The 15,715-nt window shown below is 41.6% G+C and overlaps 1 protein-coding gene across 1 annotated transcript; it reads left to right on the forward strand.

The window, feature by feature from the left end:
- The first annotated feature begins 583 nt into the window (after positions 1–583).
- Positions 584–15,712, forward strand: abcb4 (ATP-binding cassette, sub-family B (MDR/TAP), member 4). The gene is made up of 28 exons (XM_071468441.1): positions 584–715; positions 989–1,062; positions 1,755–1,839; positions 2,495–2,657; positions 2,770–2,818; positions 3,059–3,250; positions 3,344–3,515; positions 3,644–3,768; positions 4,460–4,631; positions 4,804–4,917; positions 6,205–6,315; positions 6,427–6,552; positions 7,270–7,473; positions 7,564–7,734; positions 7,910–8,071; positions 8,204–8,398; positions 8,487–8,633; positions 8,773–8,877; positions 9,469–9,546; positions 9,630–9,713; positions 9,843–10,046; positions 10,130–10,230; positions 10,382–10,522; positions 11,814–11,970; positions 12,071–12,268; positions 13,106–13,312; positions 14,116–14,262; positions 14,432–15,712. The coding sequence occupies exons 2-28, from the start codon at positions 998–1,000 to the stop codon at positions 14,636–14,638; spliced, it is 3,882 nt and encodes a 1,293-aa protein (XP_071324542.1). The 5' UTR covers positions 584–715; positions 989–997; the 3' UTR covers positions 14,639–15,712.
- The last annotated feature ends 3 nt before the right edge of the window (positions 15,713–15,715 follow it).

A 15,715-nucleotide genomic window follows, 5' to 3' on the forward strand; every position in this document is an offset into this window, starting at 1 on the left:
CCTGAGACAGTACCTAATGGTAGTAGTAGTAGTATAGTATCTAATAAAGATCTGAATTCTTTATCTGTTTCATAATTATACTTACAACATTATTTGGAAAGTTTTGAGAAAACATATTTTAATTTTTAAAATGAAAAATAGTATCCACTTTTAAATACCTGTAAATCCCCTTCCTCTCTACAATTTGTGATATTTCCGTAATATTCTCTTGATTTCCTGCATCCTGAAAGGCTGTACTGTGACATAATGGATAGGAGGCAGTCTGTGCCTCTTTCTTGTTATTTTGTCCGGTTTTCATTTTGAGGTAACTGAGCTTCATCAGACTCACACTAGAAAAAACATTACCACTCATTTCAGACGGCGGGCCCTGTGCACAGACCCCTTGCACCCAGAATCCTCAGCCACACCCCGGACACAAAACTCGCAGACTCACATTTTCCAGTCAGTTTCCAGTGAACCGTCTGAGGCCAGAAGAGGGCGACCGCCGGGACCCGCAGTCTGGCTCAGGCTCGTCCCGTCACAGCGTAGCTGACAGGAGGCAACGTGAGGTGGGGAGAGGGGAGGAGGGGGAGAGGGGCGGGGAGGAGGAGGAGGAGGAGGAGGAGGGCGAGGAAGGACGGACCGGACTGCGTCTGTGTGCGTTTGATCTGCGCCTCTGTCCGAAAACAAGTCCGGCAGAGTGAGAGGGGTCTGGAGGAGCAACAGCAGAGAAACGGTGAGCCTTCACCTGGCTTTGAGGCTATTTCCGATCTATCTCTATCTCTCTCCTGGTCTATTTTTAAATAATACCCCTGCCCGTGTATGTCATGACCATGTTTACCCTGGTGATGCACTTTAACCGCTGATGGAGTCCACCAGCCTGGCCTCATAGGGTGTTTGAGCGTGTGAATAAGTCATTTTTTCCTCTGAGGTTTTATTTCAAGAAATACGTTTGTGAGCAGTTTAGATTTAACTGAGAAATGTGAACAGGTTTTTCTGGCTCTGACAGGATCCAGACATGGATGTGAAGGGCGAGATGGAAATGCTTTCCACAGGCAAACGCGAACAAAATGGGGATTTAAGGTAAATATATTTGTCCTAAATGTTTTTTTTTTTTGTTTTTTTTTTTGCCGTGAAGCACCATTGTGTTTGTCACATGTAACAGGTGTGATATAATTCAATGCTCCCTTTTTCAAAAAAATAAAATAAAAATAATAACTCAAATTGATGGTACTTGGATATAGTGTATTTGGATATTAATACTTCTGTACTTTTACTTTAGTTTAAGATCTGGGTACTTCTTTCAGGTGTCTCAGTTATTCTCTTATGAAAAAAAAAATAATTTAGACTAAATTTAGAATTTAGACTCATTTACTCAAGTACTGTACTAAAGTGTAGTTTGAGGTACTTGTACTTGAGCACTACTTTCTCCTCTTCTGCATTTCATAGGGAAATATCGTACTCTCTGCTCCACCACATTTTAACTGGTTTTTAAATGTTTTTTTTTTATTGTGAAGCACCATTGTGTTTGTCAGATGTAACAGGTGTGATATAATTCAGTGCTCCCTTTTAAAAAATAATAATAAAATAAAAAATAATAACTCAAATTGATGGTACTTGTATATAGTATATTTGGATATTAATACTTCTGTACTTTTACTTAAGTTTAAGATTTGGGTACTTCTTTCAGGTGTCTCAGTTATTCTCTTACGAAAAAAAAAAAGAATTTAGACTTTATATTTGACATCGTGCTTTTTTAACAATGACTCGTCTAGTGAGAGCAAGAAGAATGGCAAAAAGTCTAAGAAGAAGGAGAAAGAACAAGTGGAGAAGCTGCCCATGGTCGGCCCCATTGCTGTGGTAAGCTCAGACATCACACTGTGATCTCTTTCTCTCAGGAAAGTGTGTGTATGTGTGTATGTGTGTGTGAGTCATTATGCTTTCAAAGCAGTTAATGTAGCTTAATCATTCACTTTCTACAGTCTAATTATTTCCACTGTTTTACATTGCTATAAAGTGCAACAGAAGCGGCATGTGCTGAATGTATATATTTGTATATGTGTGTGTGTGTGTGTGTGTGTGTGTGTGTGTGTGTGTGTGTGTGTGTGTGCGTGTGTGTGTGTGCGTGCGCAAAGAACAGAAAACAGGAGGTGTCTTTGAGATTAGCCTGAAGTTAAAGGGTAAAGACTGATGTCAGTAGTTATGTAAGAGGTAGGATTTTACAAGCATAACAGCAAAGTGTGTGTGCATCAAGGTTTGTGTGAATGTGTGTGAAGTAAAAGGGGAAGCGCTGAGGGAGGATGCGAGTGCGGCACATCCTCCTGTTGTTTGGGTGGACTCCACCAGTCCCCTGCTGTGGCAATATAATAGCTGCTTAGAGTTTCAAGTTTTTTCCTGTTCTGATTTCATAATTCAAAATTCTCACACCCAGAAAATGATCAGGTGCATCCACCAGACACAGATACTGATTTCTGCTGCTCTCTCTCTCCACACTCTCTCTTTTATGTGTGTGTAGTTCAGGTTTGCCGACAGCTGGGACATTGTGATGATCCTCGTTGGGACGGTCATGGCCATGATCAACGGGGTAGTGCTTCCTCTCATGTGCGTCGTGTTTGGGGACATGACAGACAGCTTTGTAATGGACTCTGTAATGTCCCAGATCAACACCAGCAGCCCCAGTGAGTTTTCAGTTACAGGCATTGGCACACGTTAATTACAGTGACTGAAATAAATAATTAAGAAGCAATATAATGCCCTTTAACGATGTATTTCGTTACCTTGTGTCTTCAGATTTCACCTACCCACAAAGTAACAACACCCTGCAAGAAGACATGAAAGTGTAAGGCTTCATATGCTCAGCACAAACAGAGCAAAATGTTAGATATAACTCTGTTTTAATGTTGATGGTCATGTTTATTATGTTTGTAGAGTTTCATAATAACTGCATGAAGGTCAGACAATTTCAATCAAAATCAAAATTTGAGATGCAGCAGCTTTACTACAGAGATTACAGTTTTCCTCAGGCCAAAGCAGATCAAGTTTTAAAGTCATCTGTGTCACAATCTTTCTCCTTTCCCAGCTTTGCCATCTACTACTCCATCATGGGGGCTGTCGTGCTGGTGGCAGCCTACCTGCAGGTGTCCTTCTGGACACTGGCAGCCGGGCGGCAGGTCAAACGCATCCGCAAGTTGTTTTTCCACCGTATCATGCAGCAGGACATCGGCTGGTTCGATGTCAACGAGACGGGAGAGCTCAACACACGTCTCACAGAGTGGGTGACAGCGAAACCACATGTGCTTGTTCCATTCATAATTCATAAATGTTGAGGATCATTGGTGGAAATGTTTATACTTTGCATGTGTAGTGATGTGTATAAGATCCAAGAGGGTATTGGCGACAAGGCTGGGATGCTGATCCAGGCCTTCACCACCTTCATCTCATCCTTCATCATCGGCTTCATCAAAGGCTGGAAGCTCACTCTTGTCATCCTGGCTGTGAGCCCTGCACTGGGCATTTCAGCTGCACTTTTCAGCAAGGTAAGCTCACATTGTCTTTGTCCTTATTTCTGCCTGTCTCTTACTAACCATTTATTTTGATGTTGGTCATAAGGACACAGGCCTCTGCAGGCGATCTTAATAATATCATGTCCTTCTCGTGTGAATAGGTGCTGGCCTCCTTCACTAGTAAAGAGCAGACTGCATATGCCAAAGCTGGAGCTGTGGCAGAGGAGGTGCTCTCTGCCATCAGGACAGTGTTTGCCTTCAGTGGTCAGGACAGAGAGATCAAGAGGTGTGTACACTGTGTGATATAGCATAATGTGTGGGTGTATTTGCACCTGAACTGCACCTGTACTGTCACATTAAAACAGGTTCAGGTTCCCTCGAAAGGTGAGAAAAATATTCAGTTTTTCAGTTATACATAAATCTGTGGGTATAATCATAAGTATTATTATTATTTATTTGTATATCACATTTCATACAATGTGGATGGAATATAATGTGTTTCACAGAAGATGAAATGCAAAAAGTACAGGCATTAAAAACCAAGAGAAGCAGAAATTATATTAAAAAAGGTTAATGGATTAATAGTAAACAAATAACAGTTGGATGCGGATGGGGTAAAACACAGTTAAATCACACTGCTGGAATATCCAAATCCAAAGAGTAGCCCTAAAATTATAAATAAATGTTAATAATGTACAACTGTGAAGGAAAGAGGAGGAATGAATGTGCTTATTTCCTACTAAACTAGAACAACATCTCTGCAGGGAAACTAAATATTGCTCTCTAAAGTGATTATAGTCCCATGAAAAAGCACAGCCAAATGCTGCAACTGAATAAAACCCATAAAAAATATTGAATTTCTACAGACGCGAACGTTACATTTGTCTTTGCCAAAGGGCCCTGTTGTCATGGCAATCTAATTTCAGTGGTACAATATGTTTAATCCTAACTTTGCTTGTGTGTGTGTTGCACCTCAGATATCATAAAAACTTAGAGGATGCAAAGAGAATGGGAATAAAGAAGGCACTCTCTGCTAACATTGCCATGGGCTTCACCTTCTTGATGATCTACCTGTCCTATGCTCTGGCCTTCTGGTACGGCAGTACACTCGTCCTGAATAGGGAGTACACCATTGGGACTGTTCTTACTGTGAGTAAACACACTGTGACTGAATCTCTAATTATTTCCCCCTTTGAAATTAAAGAAGACTCTGAAAAAGGAGTTTGGTGCAGCTAACACTGATATGTGTTTGTGTGTGTGTGTGTGTGTGTGTGTGTGTGTGTGTGTGTGTGTGTGTGTGTGTGTGTGTGTGTGTCTTCAGGTGTTCTTCGTTGTGCTTATTGGAGCGTTTACGGTGGGACAGACCTCTCCCAACATCCAGACTTTTGCCAGCGCCCGTGGAGCTGCACATAAAGTGTACAGCATTATTGATCATGTAAGGAATGCAACACTTGCTACCCAAAACATCCTCATGTCCGCAGAAAATACCAGTGATTTTTTTAAAGATCTCTTTGCTGCTGGACAGTTGTCAGTTTGTATTACTAACATGTACCGCTGTACTCTGGCACTGTGGGAAGTCGCTTTGATGCAGCCGACAACCTGGAGTCAGTAATGAGATGTTGGATTTTGCTCTAATTGGAGGCCCTGCTGCGTGAATGAGGATTGCAGGTCATTTGGTTGATATTGCACAGCTGTAGCTCTCCCCTTCCTGAACTAACTCTAAATCTACTTCCACTGACTGAATTAAACTCATTTACTGAAAATAATTTCAACTTGATATATAATATAATATAATAATAACATGAGATTAAAATATATGTAAGTTTTTAATATTGCACTACTGTAACACACTGTACAATGTACAGAGGCTTCTTTGTCATGGAACTGACATCTGTGTCATTTTAAGTGGTCTCTATACTTGCATAAACATGTAGCATAACCAGTCTTGCCTCTAGCTATTCAGGGAAAGGCCTGTGTTTAGCTTACAGTGCACCTGTTAGTATTTCACTAGGACAACACACTCAAATTAGTTATACCCCAGTTATAAACACAAGACAGGATGCTACTAATGACTAAGTAGTACATCTGTTTGCACATGAACACAAATTAGCATTCACACAGCCTTGAGCAAAACTGAAAAAGTATGAAATCTCTTCTCAGGGCTCTTAGCTACTCCGCACTCCAAGCTCAAACCTGCAGGAGACCTTTGAGGTCATGATTCCTTTTCCTAGTGGACTTAAGATCTTTGGACACCGCGGACACCTTGGCTTACATATTTATTTTGATCTGTAACTTATTTATGGCTTTCATATTGTGTTGTGCCTTTGTCTTTGAATGTGAATTACTTTGTGACGTGAAACTTTACTGTCCAGTCTGAAATGCTGCAGGGTGAGGCCTTCAACAGAGACATAAAACAGTCTCAAATTCTGTGTCAACATGGAGCTCAACCTTTGTCAGAGTTTGAGAGAGAATAACGAACATGTGTGTTTATGTGTGTTCGTTCACTGAGAGAAGCAGTGAAAACACAAAGAGCTGTGGAAATAAACATTAGCCTTGTTAAATACGCTCACCCTAAGCTTTAGGGCTAACAGCCTTCCTCCCATTGTCTGTTTGAGGTTATGATAAGAATCAGGTCCTTTATCTCACTGTGGCCAAACCAACACACAAGGAGAGAGCTGAGTTTTAGAAGAAAGTGAAATATGATTGACTCTTGTCTCCACAGAACCCGATTATCGACAGCTATTCGGAGGCCGGCTTCAAGCCTGACTTCATCAGAGGAAACATAGAGTTCAAGAACATTCACTTCAGCTACCCCTCGAGACCGGACATCAAAGTACGTGCCCAACAGACACCTACAGACATTACACTATATTACATCAAACTGTATTAAAAAGCAACCTAATTATGTGTCAACTGTCATAACTGATACTGTTATCACTTGTAGATATTAAATGACATGTCTCTGAGCGTGAAGAGCGGACAGACCATTGCCTTAGTGGGCAGCAGCGGCTGTGGTAAAAGCACCACGATCCAGCTGCTGCAGAGATTCTACGATCCTCAGGAAGGATCTGTAAGTGATACCTCTGAAGCACTTCATTTTTTTAACTGACTGAAAAGAGTGCTCAACTGATTTAGCATTGCACTCCAATAACACCGATGGACAGTTTAAAAAACCAGGGATCGCAGTTGATTGCTATAAAGCCATAAAAGGCTTTATAGAACTTTGTTCGCACATGCAGTGGTGCTCCCCAACACCTGTCAACATAAAATATCATAAAATCAGTGGAGTTCCCCTTTAAGGTCTCTAATTGTTTTAGTTGATTTGTTTGATTTTTTTTATTTTCCTTGTTTTGCTTTTGGTAATTTTATAGGAGCAAATATCACATAAAGTGAGTGATAAAGTGTCTGTTTCCACCCATTTACTGCACCTCATATATACACTGTGTCACTGTTGGATAGTTCTCAAAACGCACCATCGTTTTTTCCTGCTTTAAAGCCATTGGTGTCCATTCATTTTACAGCAGTATGAAAGTAAGCTTGTAGAGACTTAAAGCTGCTGTGAACTGTGAATATTATGTCAATATAAAGCATACGGAAATTATAGTAAATGAACCATGGGACAATAGTAGTATGATGCCTTACAGTAAATGGACACAATGAGCTGCAAGAAACTGAATAAGGGTAATTCCCAAAATATGAAACTGTTCCGTTAACGAGAAGATAAGGAGATAATGTTTCAAATATGCAAGGCTGTGTGACTTAAATTAGGTACTGCGTCTCGTTGTAGGTTTGTATTGACGGTCACGACATCCGCTCTCTTAACATCCGCTACCTGAGGGAGATGATCGGAGTGGTGAGCCAGGAGCCCATCCTCTTTGCCACCACCATCGCTGAGAACATCAGATATGGCCGACCTGATGTGACGGAGCAGGAGATCAAACAAGCAGCCAGGGAGGCTAACGCTTATGACTTCATTATGAACCTTCCCGATGTACGAATGTAGTTATGGCTCCCTCTTGTTTGTGCTTATCAAGAACTCTGTTCACCACTTGCTAATACTGAGACTCTTATCATTGAGCAGAAGTTTGAGACGCAGGTTGGAGACAGAGGGACTCAGATGAGTGGGGGACAGAAGCAGAGGATTGCGATTGCTCGAGCTCTGGTCCGCAACCCTAAAATCCTTCTGCTGGATGAAGCCACATCTGCTCTTGATGCTGAGAGTGAGACCATTGTGCAGTCAGCGCTCGACAAGGTACAAACACACAGTCACATGCTCTGCCTCATTCACAGTTTCGGAGGTTTCTTTACACTTTGACACTGATGCAGGTAAGTACAGCTAACACACTAATATTAGAACCTGCCAATTGCAAAAAAGGTGTTATGTACATAATTTCCTTCTTGACTCAGGCACATATCTTTGTATGCAGGTCCGACTGGGTCGTACCACCATAGTTGTGGCTCACCGCCTCTCAACCATCAGAAACGCTGATGTCATCGCTGGTTTCCAGACAGGTGAAGTTGTAGAGCTGGGGACTCACAGCCAGCTGATGGAAAAACAGGGAGTCTACCACACACTGGTCACCATGCAGGTAACATACACACACACCATTTGACACATAATCAGGTTGGACTGGAATTCAATGGGGAACTGTGCAGATTCAAAATGGTCTGTCCTTGACGGTGTTTGTGTTTGTGGTTTCCTCCCCTCTCTCCCTCCACAGACCTTTCAGAAAATCGAGGAGGGGGAGGAGGCAGAACATGAGCCGTCTGCAGATGAGAAGAGCCCATTAGTCAAGTCCTTCTCTCAGTCCTCTCTGTACAGAAGGAAGTCCACGAGAGGCTCGTCCATGACTGCCTCAGAGGGAGAGAAAGAGGAGAAAGAAAAGTTCAAATATGACGAGGACAAGACAGAAGAAGTGAGCTGTGGTACAAGATCTCATTGGAACAAACAGACTTTGTAATATTTAGGAGATGTGACTCAGCTCTTTCTCCCGCTTTCTGCAGGATGAAAGTGTTCCCCCGGTTTCGTTCCTTAAAGTGATGCGTCTCAATACTTCTGAGTGGCCGTACATTGTAGTGGGGACCATCTGTGCCATCATCAACGGAGTAATGCAGCCACTGTTCGCTGTCATCTTCTCCAAGATCATCACTGTAGGTTACTCTTAGTATCTGTGTGCCATAAAGCTTATTTTAATGTCTCACACCAGGTACAATATTTGTCGGATTTTGTAGACCGCTACAAGTTGGGTGTTTTTTTTTTTAATAAACACTAGTCCCTTTTCCTTCTCAGGTGTTTGTGGAGCAAGATAAAGAGGTGGTCAGGCAAAAATCCACATTCTTTTCCCTCATGTTTGTTGCTATTGGAGGAGTATCCTTTGTCACCATGTTTCTACAGGTAGGCACGTATATACACACAGACGCATGCATGTTGACTCACACTAATTTCCCAGCTGTGTTCACTGGCCTCAAAGGAATAGTTTTACATTTTGGAAAACAAGCTTATTTGCTTTCTTACTGAGAGTTAGATGAGAAGATTGATACCACTCACATGTTTGTATGATGCAACCAGGCTAGCTGTTTCCCTCTGTTTCCAGTCTTTGTGCTAAGCTAAGCTAACTGGCTTCTGGCTGTTGCTAAATATTTACTGGATAGACATGGGAGTGGTATCAATCTTCTCATCTAACTCCCTACAGAGCAAATAAACACTAGTCCCTAAACGTTGAACTAAACTGTTGAACCTAACCATATGTGTCTAATACAAAAAATTACTTTAATTTTATTTCTGACCTAATACTAGTTTTAAAAAAAAAAAGTGGAATTGTTGATATGTATGATATTACGAGAGTATCACCTGCACACACGCATGCTTTAGACAGATGACAGTGTTGCAGGATAAACACATGCAGGTGATTTGACAGTTAGTTACAAACATTCATGTCAATGTCCAGGTGTGCTAATGTCTTCTGTCTGTAAATGTTTTTTACAGGGTTACTGTTTTGGTAAATCTGGAGAGATTCTGACCCTAAAACTGAGACTCGGAGCTTTTAAGTCCATGATGAGACAGGTGCGTGCAACAAACTGAAATTAGGTGCGCCGGTTTTGTATTATTAATAATCCAGAGGTTGTAATATGATTTCATTTTTGTAGGACCTCGGTTGGTATGATGACCCCAAAAACAGTGTTGGAGCACTCACTACGAGACTGGCCACAGATGCTGCCCAAGTACAAGGGGTAAGTCTCAGCAGCGGTTGTACACACACAACAAACAAAGCTATTTACCAAAGGCTGCCACCACCAAACGTCTAATGAAATCAGTGATCATGTTCTCTGCTTTGTTCCCCATCTTTCTCATTCCCTCAGGCTACAGGAGTACGTATGGCTACACTGGCCCAGAACTTTTCCAACATGGGCACCAGTGTGATCATCTCCTTTGTGTACGGCTGGGAGTTGACCCTGCTCATCCTGGCTGTGGTGCCCATCATGGCAGTGGCTGGAGCTGCGGAGATGAAGCTGCTCACCGGACACGCTGCCGAAGACAAGAAGGAGCTGGAGAAGGCTGGAAAGGTGAGGATTCAGTGCCAGAGTAAGACTCGCACGCAGTTTTCTTTTATTGCCGTTTGTTGAAACACTGTGTTGTGTCTCTGCAGATTGCTACAGAGGCCATCGAGAATATCCGTACTGTCGCCTCTCTCAACAGAGAACCCAAGTTTGAGTCTTTGTACCAGGAAAACCTCAGAGTGCCATATAAGTACGAGAAGTGACATTATTTTAACCACACAGATTCACCATCTCCATGGGATACATATATGAAATTGCTTTAAATTAAATTATAAATGTATTTTATCCCATTTGATTAATTTGAAGAGTGGTCTCCCACCTTTCTCTCACTCTCTGTACAGGAACTCCCAGAAAAAGGCCCACGTGTATGGTCTTACGTTTTCCTTCTCCCAGGCCATGATCTACTTTGCTTATGCAGGCTGTTTCCGATTTGGAGCTTGGCTCATCAAGGAGGGAAGGATGGATGTTGAGGGGGTATTCCTGTGAGTAAACATTGTCCTGTCTCTTAATCAGTGCATTAACATGTCAGAACAAGTTTTAGTTTATGACAGAGATGATGCCCAATAGCAGTTTGTGTGCACTGATAGGTTACAGTAGATAACATCAGACCAAAAATATTCCTGCTGGGAGGAGAGGCTGTTTATTTGGCTTTTAATCATTACCCTGGCCTGAGGCATGTGAGAAGCCACTCTCAATCCAGAGAACATGGTCACACAAGTAACCTGTACCTGTACACGTTTTAGTACGGTAATGTAATTCATTGTCGTTGTTGGGAGGAGCCACCTATCACACAAATAGATAGTCCAAAGTTCATTACACCTCAAGCTTCTGACCGACCATAAAACTATAAAACACAGAAATATTACCTCCTCAACCCCTGTAGCATTTTATACAAACCTTTACACTGGCAGTGTAAACCATCACATGTCTATTTGATATAATCATACAATAATATATATTAGATATATATATATATATATATATCTAATATATATAGATATATGTCATCAGTGTTGAAACAAGACTCATCCAACGGGAAACATGAATGTCTGCACAAATCTTGTGCCAATCCATGTGGAGGTATTTAGATATTTAACAGGATAAGTGAAAACTTTGACCTGTTGGTGGTACCAGGTGAAAAGTCAGTAGGATTCATCCTCTGGGGACGTCTGTACAAAATTTTAAGGCAATCTATGCAATTATTGTAATTCAAACTGATGGTCCAGCAGAGCAGCATTGCGTCTCTAGAGCCATGTTTAAAAAATGTTCAATCTAACCTGGAGGCGGGCTAAGCGTAACGTAATGGGAATGTTAGGTGGCTAAAATTTGAAAGCAAATCTGATCTGTGTCTTCTCACTAGCTAATCTATGCAGTTTGGCTTCATTAAAAAAAGAGAGTAAAAGAAAAAAAAACACAGCTGATGAAAGTTTGACAGCATATGAAATAGTCCACAAGTCCGATTATATGACATTACATTATGATGATGTCCTGTGCATCTTTGATATTTATTGTTTTTTTAAAGGTGTAAACACATCAGCTAGTTAATCATCTCACTTGTGCAAACTGAAGTGAGAAGGGTGACTTGGGTAAATACAGAGTGACAGTGGTCCATTAAACATACCCACATCTACAAACACACTGTACACACAAAGGTTAAGATGTCATTGCCTCATGTTAGCTTAGCCTTATGCAATCTCATTTAACACTCCACCGACTCTTAAATATGGAAGGTAAAACTGGTGCTTATGTAATTCATTTGACTTCCTCTCCCAGTGTTATTTCGGCTGTTCTGTACGGTGCCATGGCTGTAGGAGAGGCCAACTCCTTCGCTCCAAACTATGCTAAGGCCAAGTTGTCAGCCTCCCACCTCATGATGCTGATGAACAGAGAGCCCGCCATTGATAATCTTTCACAGCAAGGGGAGGCACCAGTACGTAACACAGAGCACCACACGCCAAACACAATAGTTCCAGTACAGCTCTTTATGCACATGCTGACGTATCACTCCTCTGTCTCGCCCAAAACTCCAGGACAAATTTGATGGTAACGTGCAGCTTGAGCATGTTAAATTCAACTACCCCTCACGAGCCGACCTGCCCATCCTCCAAGGGCTGAATCTGAAGGTGAGGAAGGGAGAGACGCTGGCCTTGGTGGGGAGCAGCGGCTGTGGAAAGAGCACCATTATCCAGCTGCTGGAGAGATTCTACGACCCCAGAGAAGGGAGAGTGGTGAGAAGACAAACACACGCCCATGCCTCTTCACCCACTGTCACTTAGCTAATAGTTAGCTGCCCAGAATGTTTATGGCTGCTTTATTGCACTGTACTGATGAGACAGGGACCTAGAGGCATGATGAGGCCTGTGTAGCGTGTGTGTTTTTATCTAGATAACACTAACCAGTTCATTTTATCATGATGGGATTACTGACAGTCCATTTGCTGAAAGTCCTGCGGGAGCGGACAGAATATCTCGTGGTCTCCCATGTTATCACAATAGTGTTATGACTACTTTCTTTGGCTACTCTTCAGGAAGAAAAAAAATCTGAAGTCATTCAATGAAATAAATGATCAGTATTTTTAAATCAACAATGGGTCACAAGATGACATGTATATGAAAGGGGTTTCTCTCAGTGACGAACTCACATTATTATCCTTCTCTGCAGTTCCCCTCAGCTCTACAGAGCATTTAAGCATATTTCAGCTCATTGTTTTTGTTTTGGTTCAGTCTCAATACTCTAATTAAACTGAGGCCACTTATTTTAACCTAAGGGGCACCTATTTTCAGCAGAAATGCCTTAAAAACCCCTCTGCACACTACCTTCTCAGCACCAAACAACAGGCAGACAAAGTTAGTGGTGAGCTGGTCGACATAGTGGGATACTTAGCAGCGTAAGAGCTAGATATTCCCCGCAGAAGGAGATAGAGAGAAAAGCAGAGCCAATAATGCTAACAGGTGACAAAATGTCGGACGTAATCAGATAAATAGAAGTCAGTCAAAAAAAACCAAAAAAACAATCAAGCTGAACCACTTCTGCAATAATAATTCTGGTGCTATTTACTCCTTCAGGTGCTGGACAGCGTTAATGTAAAAGACTTGAATATCCACTGGTTGAGATCCCAGATAGGCATCGTATCCCAGGAGCCTGTGCTGTTCGACTGCAGTTTAGCTGAAAACATCGCCTATGGAGACAACAGCCGCACTGTAACCATGGAGGAGATAGAGGCAGCGGCTAAAGCGGCCAACATTCACAACTTCATCGACAGCCTGCCACAGGTATAACCACTGTGCTGCCCTGGTGTTTCATCAATGCTCTATTGTCAGTGATGACTAAGCTAAAAATCAAATGAACAGGCTTTTTTTTTTTTTTTATTACCACATTTCTTTTTCATATTCATATCAGTTATTATCTTTACAACACCTCAAGGCCACCTTTGTCTCACAAAAAATATGGTGGTATGGTGTTTGTCCACATGCCAGTGATTGTACAACAGCAACAAATGCAACAAAGAGTTTCCATGTTTCATCCACACTAAAAACAACAGCAGTTTGGCTGTATTTGTCCAGGTTGAGAGATATCTGTCTCTGGGATGTCTCTATACAACAGGGGTCGTGGTGCTCACAGCATTAAAAAAATGACATTCAGGATTTCAAGAGAGATCTGTCTTTTCAGAAGAATTGTCCATGTTACTCTGAATATCCCACAGGACATGCTGTTAATAATTTACTAGGAAGTTTTTGGAATGAAATTTGTTATTTGGTTCTAATTATAGGTGAAATAATGTAGCTACATTGGGTCTGTTTACAATTCAACATATACTGTATGTAGAATAAGGTTTCAATGACTAAATTAGTCCATGATGAATGTTTACTCTGAATTGAACCGCTTATGAACTCAACTAAATCAATCACAGTGAAACAGTTTCAGACCTGTGTCTTTAGTTTCCATTACTTTCCAGGAGACTTCCTAGGAAATTTCAGAGATGTGTGGATTATAGGATCCTTCTGTCTGTATTTTGGTAACCTACAGTAGCACCATTACATGGCCTCTCTCTGTCTCTCTCTGTTTGCATGAGCAGAGGTACAACACTCAGGCAGGTGACAAGGGAACGCAGCTGTCAGGTGGACAGAAGCAGCGCATAGCCATAGCCCGAGCCATCCTGCGCAACCCTAAACTGTTGCTGCTGGACGAAGCCACCTCCGCACTCGACACTGAAAGCGAGAAGGTGAGTGACTCCTTCCCCCAAATGATGCTAGCACCAGTAAGACCGATGAGCAAGAAGAGGGGGTTTACAAAAACAAAAATGCATTAGTTTGCTGAAACTTCACTTGTATCAAATTACTTGTTAAAGCAGAAACAAGTAAAGTGTCACCGTTGTCTTGCTCTCTCTGCAGGTGGTGCAGGAGGCGCTGGACCAGGCCAGTAAGGGGAGGACGTGTATCGTGGTGGCCCACCGTCTGTCCACCATCCAAAACGCAGACCGCATCGCTGTCTTGCAGAAAGGCGTTGTGGTCGAAGAGGGAACACATCAACAGCTGCTGGCCAAGAAAGGAGTCTACCACATGTTGGTCACCACACAGATGGGCCACGGGAGGGAATGAGAGGACACAGGGAGCAATACTACACTGATTATTTTTAGGCTTTACGTTTCCAAGGCTGGATTAAACACCTGTGCCTTTGTGCCTGTGCAGACTGAGCAGCTTCAGTGAGACAGTCGGGGAGTGGATGTGCTGACTGCATCCTGGCTTGTTTTGGAGATGTAAAATTTCAGCCTTTCATCTTGTGGCTGTGGGCTCACTGGATCATGCAGTTTGGCCGTGTTAAAACAAGTCAAAAACCAAAGTCTAACTTCTGCACTGCTGTTCATTATTTGTCATTTTTTTAATTTTTCTTTTTCACAGAAGACATTTTGTCATGTCACAGTCAGAAAAGCACTGGTGTAAATAAAATTAATGATATAATTCAATTTAGCTGCACCACCTTCAGGGTCCTGGTATTGTCCACGGTGGCTCACTGTGTACACTTATTGGGACACGTAATTTTATTAGTAACACCTTTTCCTATATTGAGTAGGAAAAAACATCTGCTGTGAAAAAAGCCAAAGTGTATTGTACCCTCTCGTGTTCATGTGTTCGTTGTTCTTATCCTTGTTAGAAAAGATCCATTCAAGTTTGTACGTTGTAAACTGGGACGTTTTTGGCCAGTATTTTTTTGTCTGAGATGGAGCTATTGGATGCAAACAAACCTTGCAAACCACCCTAAGTGTTGCTGATTTTTCGTGCTCCTACTGTTAAGTGCAAAATACCTTTGACAAATACGGAGCGATAAAAGCTAAGATTACACTGAATTTATGATATTTCATCGTATGTGCCTTTGACACAGGAATCATCATCACAAATCACTTGAGTTCTACAGAAAATGTATTTAGGAAAATCTTTTGATGAATACATTATTGATTGTTTAGTTTAATAATATTTTCTACATACTGAGTTAATAATGGAGCTGAAGTGCCTGAACAATTTTACCTAGGAAAATGCACAGAGGTGTGCAGAAGTGATTTCACATTCATACATTGCGATGACTAAGAATCCAACTTTGTTTCTGTAAATGCAGAGAATTACTAACCTTTTTGGAGGACATGCTTATATATTAAAGTTTTATATGCAATTATTGAACCA

This window comes from Trachinotus anak, unplaced genomic scaffold, assembly GCF_046630095.1.
Source record: "Trachinotus anak isolate AG129_WGS33_773 ecotype Australia unplaced genomic scaffold, CSIRO_AGI_Tana_v1 ptg000032l, whole genome shotgun sequence".
NCBI classification, from domain to species: domain Eukaryota; kingdom Metazoa; phylum Chordata; class Actinopteri; order Carangiformes; family Carangidae; genus Trachinotus; species Trachinotus anak.

Bases quoted from the DNA above. Each gene is read 5' to 3' on its own strand.
- abcb4 (XM_071468441.1), top strand. From the start codon at position 998: ATGGATGTGAAGGGCGAGATGGAAATGCTTTCCACAGGCAAACGCGAA. The intron at 4,918-6,204 runs GTAAGGAATGCA...TTGTCTCCACAG, and splicing joins TGTACAGCATTATTGATCAT to AACCCGATTATCGACAGCTA. The intron at 7,474-7,563 runs GTACGAATGTAG...ATCATTGAGCAG, and splicing joins TCATTATGAACCTTCCCGAT to AAGTTTGAGACGCAGGTTGG.